The 9,428-nt window shown below is 34.7% G+C and overlaps 1 protein-coding gene across 1 annotated transcript in view; it reads left to right on the forward strand.

Annotated features, from left to right (window-relative positions):
* Positions 1–9,226, forward strand: part of LOC149808289 (uncharacterized) — a 42,271-nt gene extending 33,045 nt beyond the window's left edge. Inside the window, exon 3 of the mRNA XM_089950435.1 lies at positions 7,281–9,226. Coding sequence (XP_089806561.1) covers positions 7,281–7,381 — 101 coding nt within the window. The 3' untranslated portion in view covers positions 7,382–9,226. The remainder of the gene's footprint in view (positions 1–7,280) is intronic.
* Positions 9,227–9,428: the final 202 nt, after the last annotated feature.

Below are 9,428 nucleotides of genomic sequence, written 5' to 3' on the forward strand. Positions count from 1 at the left end.
GGTAGTATATTTTCATTTCAGCCATATTGTCAACTTTTATCTAACTTTCTCATGCAATATAGATTCTTCATTTCTCAGTTCTTTGCTTATGTACACCTGATGCACACCTAATATTTCGACTCTTATTTCACAATATGCCACACGTGAAAGATCAGACTTATCATTTTGCGTCGATATTGCCTATTCATGTGACCTAGCCCAAACAATAGGAAGTCACTGAATTCTTCTAGAAACGTCGAAACCCCGTGATCCAATGAGAAATTAATCCAAAGGCGCCATTAAGTCTTATTATTAAGATTACCATTATTAATTGTCTGGGAATTCTTTAATGCCTTTAATTTTATCATTTGTGTTTTGTTGATATTCACCTTTATTCCTGACATTGATGCGAATAAGTATAATATTTCTACCGAGGCATACAAGGAGTTCTCTGATTCATCTAATAGAAACGACATGTCATCTGCATACTGAGCTAGTTTATTTTCATATCCATTCATGCCTTTAATATCATTATTGTTGCGAAATAGAAAATTTCTGCTACTAATAAAATAAGTAAGTAGAGAGAGAGGATCCCCCTTATAGAAAAATTTCGCAAGGTAAAAAAGGTCCCAATTTTTTAAAAATTCCTACGTTTATTTTCCTTTTGCAATAATGTAGTAATTCTCTCTCTCTCTCTCTCTCTCTCTCTCTCTGTGTTACAGATCAAATATCTTCTTTGAATATTTTATTTGTTGAGTGAATAAAAAACTATCCTAAATCGTTCCAAAACAAGTTATAAAATCGAACAGTGAATCTATCAATTCCTGGACTGTTATTATTACATCTGGTTTTTAGGCATTTCGAGGCTTCCGCAAGAGTTTTTCCATCCTCTATTGTTTTTATTCATCTTGTGTCAGTTTAAGAACCTAAAATTATCTAAGTATATTATCTAGTTTTATTTAATCTATATCATTATCTTGTCTACTAAATAATATCAAGGATTTTTTCTTCCTTCATTAAAAAATTTGAATTGAAAAGTGATTATTTGCTCTGAATCATCTCCACTTCTGTTATTGTTTTGTTTGTATAATGTCTTTTTTCCAAGTTACAAAAATATTATGTCTTTTATCCTTCTTTTATTCGTTTACTTTTGATCCTGTCATAGTCTCTTTTATTTTCTCCTTTCGTATTTTCTCGAGCCGAAGTTTCAAATTGTTAATTATATCCTAACTCAATAGCTTTAAATTTGTTTTTAATACAATTTTCAAATGAACATTGAGTTTCTTTAAAAATTCCTTTTCTTCTTTTTCCATTTTCTTTTTTCTATAAGAAGAATGTTCAAATGTGAGAGCACAGATTTCTAATAAATTAATTTAAATAAATAATTGGTCATCCTTATTAGTAGTAGTAGTGGTAGTAGTAGTAGTAATCGTAGTATACAGTAAATTTATTTCCTCTAATATTTTCTTTACCTTTTCTGCATCTATTTTGTCTTTTAATAACGAATTATTACAATTCCAGAAACTTGGTCCCTTTTTAATTGTGCAAATTGAAATGTCAGTATCATCGGGATATGGTCATGCTTATAGCTGGGAGATATGTTTTGTATTCCTAATATAAATAAAACCTAAACTTTCTTAATTTATCAACAAAGAAATCTAAACGTGCAATTTTATAAGGGATTTTTCTGAATCCAAGGACATGTATAACTTTTAATCTCAGGATGATAAACTCTCCCCGGATGGCAGAAACGCTTTTTTATCCGGATCCAACACTCCGTCCTATGCTTTCGGGTTATTGTTGTTCTGTTGTTCTTTAGATCGATATCACAATCTTGAACAAAGTTCCAGTCTGCATAGACGTTAGTGGTAGTATAACGGACTCAACAACAAGTTCCAGTCTGCATAGACGTTAGTGATAGTATAACGGGCTCAACAACAAAGTTCCAGTCTGCATAGACGTTAGTGGTAGTATAACGGACTCAACAACAAAATTCCAGTCTGCATAGACGTTAGTGGTAGTATAACGGACTCAACAACATAGATGTTAGTGGCAGTATAACGGACTCAACAACAAAGTTCCAGTCTGCATAGACGTTAGTGGTAGTATAACGGACTCAACAACAAAGTTCCAGTCTGCATAGACGTTAGTGGTAGTATAACGGACTCAACAACAAAGTTCCAGTCTGCATAGACGTTAGTGGTAGTATAACGGACTCAACAACAAAGTTCCAGTCTGCATAGACGTTAGTGGTAGTATAACGGACTCAACAACAAAGTTCCAGTCTGCATAGACGTTAGTGGTAGTATAACGGACTCAACAACAAAGTTCCAGTCTGCATAGACGTTAGTGGTAGTATAACGGACTCAACAACAAAGTTCCAGTCTGCATAGACGTTAGTGGTAGTATAACGGACTCAACAACAAAGTTCCAGTCTGCATAGACGTTAGTGGTAGTATAACGGACTCAACAACAAAGTTCCAGTCTGCATAGACGTTAGTGGTAGTATAACGGACTCAACAACAAAGTTCCAGTCTGCATAGACGTTAGTGGTAGTATAACGGACTCAACAACAAAGTTCCAGTCTGCATAGACGTTAGTGGTAGTATAACGGACTCAACAACAAAGTTCCAGTCTGCATAGACGTTAGTGGTAGCATAACGGACTCAACAACAAAATTCCAGTCTGCATAGACGTTAGTGGTAGCATAACGGACTCAACAACAAAATTCCAGTCTGCATAGACGTTAGTGGTAGCATAACGGACTCAACAACAAAATTCCAGTCTGCATAGACGTTAGTGGTAGCATAACGGACTCAGCAACAAAGTTCCAGTCTGCATAGACGTTAGTGGTAGCATAACGGACTCAGCAACAAAGTTCCAGTCTGCATAGACGTTAGTGGTAGCATGACGGACTCAGCAACAAAGTTCCAGTCTGCATAGACGTTAGTGGTAGCATGACGGACTCAACAACAAAGTTCCAGTCTGCATAGACGTTAGTGGTAGCATGACGGACTCAACAACAAAGTTCCAGTCTGCATAGACGTTAGTGGTAGCATGACGGACTCAACAACAAAGTTCCAGTCTGCATAGACGTTAGTGGTAGCATAACGGACTCAACAACAAAGTTCCAGTCTGCATAGACGTTAGTGGTAGCATAACGGACTCAACAACAAAGTTCCAGTCTGCATAGACGTTAGTGGTAGTATAACGGACTCAACAACAAAGTTCCAGTCTGCATAGACGTTAGTGGTAGTATAACGGACTCAACAACATCAAAACATAGTGAATAATGTTCATTTGGGCAAAACATATTGAAAAGCGTTGTTTGTTGATTGTCAGCGTCCATGTCAAGAACAAAGCGTTTCGAAACGTTAAAACCTATATTATTTGTGAAGAGTATCGCCACGCTACGAGATCTACTTGTACCAGAACTAAAATTATATATCCCCACTCTGTTTCAATATATGGATTGATTGTTTTTGAAATGACTATATTGTAAACAATATATTTTCTTACAAATTCAATAACATGTTTTTTTTAATTTGTTTTTTGTTGGCTAAATCCTAGTCCCCCTGTATTTAAAGACAAAACCAAACCATTTTCAAATAATATTAACAATAATAGTACAGTTCCCACCACTATACGCATGCAACATAAACTGCAAATATGGCGATGAAGAGTGACATGCTGTGATGGATCACGTGAATGACCTGGCATGATAAAGATCCATTATGTATAAACAGAAGTAAGATAGAATTTACGCATTAGGCATAGAGATAAAAATAGAAAGCGAACAAACCAAAAAATATAGTCAAGTCCAACGTTTTGGAAAGTGAAGCACGGGGACTTTGTTTTTGTAAATAAATCTATTGATTTGCATTAAACCATCGAAGCAATAACTGCAATCCATTATTAATATTTGTTTACATAAACCATCTAAGAAATAACTGCCATCCATGATTAATATTTGTTTACATAAACCATCTAAACAATAACTGCCATCCATTAGTAATATTTTTAACATAAACTATCTCAGCAATAACTGCCATCCATTAGTAATATTTTTTACATAAACTATCTCAGCAATAAATGCCATCCATTAGTAATATTTTTAACATGAATTTAATCTGCTCATGAGAATCATGTTAATACATCAACACATATCCACTGTAAATGTATTTTGTTTAGTTTACTTATCTCACCTATGCCCTATTGACTTCAATAAATATGTTATGTATATTTAATTATATTATGTACTTGACTTTTGTCATGTAGTGATTGAGGGTTATGAATAGTGTTAATGACTACCTGACTTATGTCATGCTTTTTCAAGTAGTAAACAAGCTGTTTACTAAAATTTGAGTTCGAAGGTTTTTAATATGAAATGATTAGTTTTACAGAACATTCTACTGGACTTGTGATGGGACATTTAGGATTATTTTTTAAATTAATTCATAATACTGTAAGTGTGTCTCTTGACTTGGAGAAATACATTATTTGTTGATTTTACTAAACTTTTTGGTTTCGCTTCTTTTTGTTACCTAGTTTAAGACCTAGAGCCTTAACAATTAACAATTAATTTATAAGGTTCAAATTTAATTAGCATACTAGCGATAGCGCATACAGCGACAACAAAGATTATTGTAGATTATGTTCATGTATATAGTTAATCTGTCAAAATATGCTTTTTTTTCTTTACACATTAGCCATATTCACAAACTGATTTGATTACGATCTGCATACGTCTTTCCTTAAAATGAAAATTCCAAAGCTTCTTAAAATAAGCAACATGTTTCTCAAAATAAGCATTTATGATAATTAAAATACATTTGTGAATGTGTCCTTTTACAGATACATTGTGTGTTTGTATCCTTTACAGATACATTGTGTAATGTATCCTTTAGAGATACATTGTGTATGTATCTTTTACATATATATTATGTGTTTATCCTTTTTAGCATATTTACATATGTATTAAATATAAATGTACATGTAATTTAGCATATTTACATATGTATTAAATACAAATGTACATGTAATTTAGCATATTTACATATGCATTAAATATAAATGTATATGTAATTTAGCATATTTACATATGTATTAAATATAAATGTACATGTAATTTAGCATATTTACATATGTATTAAATATAAATGTACATGTAATTTAGCATCTTTTGAAGATAACTTCAGTGACTTCTTTGCCTCATAATGGCTAAATCCGTTGCAGTGATTACTCTACTAACGAGTGGCGTCACTGGGGAGTGGGGTGGGGTGGGGTGCGGACCGCACCGAGTGACTCCAACACAGGGGGTGACACCAAAATGACTGTCTATAAAATTTTTGAATTTTTGTGCAGGAAGAAGGTCAATGTGGGTGACACCATGAGTTACCGCACATAACCGTCTATACAATTGTTACATTTTTGTGCAGGAAGGATGTCCTTGGGGGTGACACCATGAGCTACTGAACCTGGTGACACCAACCCTAGTGACGCCACTGCTACTAACACCTTGCAATTATATACCATGTACTTTTCTACGGAGATTATTTTTCCCACTTTCTCCATGAATTCCAAAATTGTTTTGGTAATTTCCTCTCTTAAAAGGGTCTCTGATCCCTTCAACATTTACCTTTTCCAAATACCTTCAATCTGGTCATAGGCATGATGAATCTGCAAATTTTCGGTCTATCTGATTTTTATCAAATCAACCCAGTTGGTGTGCTATACTAATATCTTGTGAACCAATAATGAAGATGTTTTTATTTCTACAAAATATATAACCTTCTTTATACTAATGTGTGTCGAATAAGGATGAAATCCCTCAACAGACTCCAGTTTATAATCCATATACAGCTTTCTGTGTTGACTGTATTACATGCGTATGCATATATGAGACACCTCCGAATGACCATTTATTCGTTTAAACTTATTATCAAGTGGGTAGATGGTGTTTTCGTACCGATGTTATTTCGTACTCGCCGGAGATCAAAGGTTTTGTACCCAAAGTTAGTTGGTTTCGTACTTGAAGGACAGTGGCTTCGTACACGTGAACTGGAGGTTTATTATCCGGTTGTTGCCCGGAATAATGTAATAATCACACGGCTAATAGAAGTGTTTTAAAATTACGCTGGATCAAAAAAGAACGTGTGTGTCAGGAATAAAAACTAATTATGTGAAACAAAAAATGAGGAACAACTGCGCAAAACTGTCACGAAACGAGTCCAAGCTTGATCCAAATGTCCGAAACTTACAGGATGTTTTCAGATTTATAAATTATATATGAAAATATAAATTTAAACACTTATTTAAATCTGAGTGAAAATACAAGATTTAAGATAAATCGGCAAAAATTAAAATACTTAAGTTAAATTGGGGGAAAATACATGTCATCGGACACGGAGAATGTTTTCTTTCGGATAGATGAATATTGCTTGTTTTGGTTTGGGTTTTTTGTTTCTTAGTTATAATGACATTTTTTCTAAAGGGATTTCATTCTTATAGACCGTAATCGTTCCATCTTGAATGGATGGGCGATATAAACGTCATAATTGTCTTCTATCACGACGATATCAACATGTCAAAGTTAAGTGGTTTAATCCAAGGTAATTTATGTCGGCTTTTCATATCTGCAACCTAAAGAAATAAGCAAACTATAAAATAAATAATAAATTAATATAGTTTGTCACGTGTTCTTCAACTGGCGTTTATGAAACCTCTTCGCTTCAGGTACGAAACCACTCGCGTGGGTTCGAAACCTCTCGGGCACGATACCTGTTGGGTACGAATAAACAAGAAAACGACCAGTTGCACCTGCAGCAGTTTCATAGGACAAGCAAAGCCAAGAGGAAAAATTGTTATATAATACAGTTTTAGTATGATACGATGAATATTTGCTACATCGAACAGCATTTAGCTGTGAACTGGCTTACACTTGATATTTTAGAACGTTCTTGAAGTATCACTAAAACGTGTGTTATCAGCCCTGCAACTAAACATCGACCGGAAATATTGATATCTTATATATGGCGTTTAAAATTTCTGTAAAACCTTTGCTTATATATGAATAACAGAGGTCTTTTGATCACATCAATAGTTATAAAAGTAGCAATTAATTAAGTAATTAAAACCGACGGTAAAAGGTAATTTAATTGAAGGAAACTTCAGTACAATAAAGTCAAACTTCATATATTTTCACTGTGTTAAATACATCGATTTCCACGAATATTTATAGAATCATTGATATAATCACGAATGACCACTCTAAACTCATCTTGGTTTATTTTTCCTTTCAGTGGACGTGCGCCGTGAGGTGAGGGAAAAACGAGAAAAGGAACTGCAAACGTTAGCGTTAAGTGCATTCGGACCAACGGTTAACATGAATGCATTTAAATAATAGTTTTTTAATGTATGAAATATCAGACATTTTCTTTGATCTTCCATGTTTTGCGAAGAGGCTGCAAAGTTGTACAATGGTTAAAATGTGAAAAGAATAAACTAGCATCGCCTAGACTGTGATATGAAGTTCTTCAATGTTCTGGAATTCCATCTAATTCAAACGGCATTTGAGCGGAAGTAAGTTGGACGAACTTGAATAGTTGAGGAATCTGGATTTTGCGTGTTTTAGTAAGAAAAAATATTATTTCTGTAGTTTTGCCTTGCCTTTTGCATACTCGCTATTATTCTGTTAGATGTTGTACATGGGTATGCTTTCAATACAATACTATCAGAACGCATGCAAAATTAGTTCCATAAAACCAAATTTAAAAAGAAAAGATTGTAATATACAATACAGTAGTTAGTAGGTAGGTGAAATAATTGAAATGACGGAAATATTTAACATAATGCTGTCATCTTCTATCCCATATAGTGGGTATCTCATAGCACAGGGGTGTCAAACTCAATCGCTCAGCGGGCCAAACTCACAAATCACACGTAAGGTTGCGGGCCGAACAGGATAAACATTCAATAAGCGGAAAATTAAACCTTTTTCAAACATTAATATAAATTAAAACAGAAAAAAGTTTTAATAATAAAAAATCATTGGCATACCCATTTTCGCTCTTATGCCAATTTCTCAGAACTGGATGTTTGGCAAGGCTGCTAATTAGGGAATTTGATTTGCACTTTATATCGCAGGGCCATTAAAAAATATTTTTGCCTAAAAGTCTCTCTCGGGCCGGATATAATTGTACGCCGGGCCTGATGTGGCCCGCGGGCCTTGAGTTTGACACATGTGTCATAGCATTTTCTATCCCATATAGTGGGTATCTCATAGCATCTTCTATCCCATATAGTGGGTATCACAAAGCGTCATATATCCCATGTAGAGGGTATCTCATAGCATCCTCTATCCCATGTAGTAGGTATCTCCTAGCATCTTCTATCCCATATAGAGGGTATCTCCTAGCATCTTCTATCCCATATAGGGGGTATCTCATAGCATCTTCTATCCCATGTAGTTGGTATCTCAAAGCATCTTCTATCCCATATAGTGGGTATCTCATAGCGTCATCTATCCCATATAATGGGTATCTCATAACATCTTCTATCCCATATAGTGGGTATCTAATAGCATCTTCTATCCCATGTTGCGGATAACCCCTAGTATATTATATCTCATGTAGTGAGTATCTCATAGCATCATCTATCCCATATAGTGGGTATCTCATAGCGTCATCTATCCCATGTAGTGGGTATCTCATGGCATCCTCTATCCCATGTAGTAGGTATTTCGTAGCATCCATTATCCCATGTAGTGTATAACACCTAGCATCTTATAACCCATGTAGTGGGTATCTCATAGCATTTTCCATCCCATATAGTGGGTATCTCATAGCGTCATCTATCCCATATAGTGGGTATCTCATAGCATTTTCTATCCCATGTAGTGGGTCTCTCATAGCATCTTCTATCCCATATAGTGGGTATCTCATAGCGTCACCTATCCCATATAGTGGGTATCTGATAGCATCTTCTATCCCATGTAGTAGGTATCTCATAGCATCTTCTATCCCATATAGTGGGTATCTCATAGCGTCACCTATCCCATGTAGTAGGTATCTTATAGCAGCCATTATCCCATGTAGTGGATATACCCTATCATCTTCCATCCCATGCAGGGGGTATTCTCTAGAATCCTCTATCGGATACAACGGGTATGGTTTGTAGATGTGACAGCTATAAAACGATTCATATTGGGTACTCATACAAGTGTCATATTTGGACACGTGTTTTCATATGGTGATGTAACTTGACTTGTCTTAATATTAAAAGTTTAAATTCAAATTTCCATTTTTTCTCTTGGCTAAATTGTCTGTCTAAAATGTTGCAGGAAATCCAGGGTATATGATATTTGTAATTACGCCTCCACGTTTAGAGTTTGGTGATTTGTTGTTGATTTTGGAGAGTCGGTGTTGGAAAAATATTTAGTAATTTGAGAT

This window comes from Sinohyriopsis cumingii, chromosome 1 (genome assembly GCF_028554795.1).
Source record: "Sinohyriopsis cumingii isolate HCF-2022 chromosome 1, ASM2855479v2, whole genome shotgun sequence".
Taxonomy (NCBI): Eukaryota; Metazoa; Mollusca; class Bivalvia; order Unionida; family Unionidae; genus Sinohyriopsis; species Sinohyriopsis cumingii.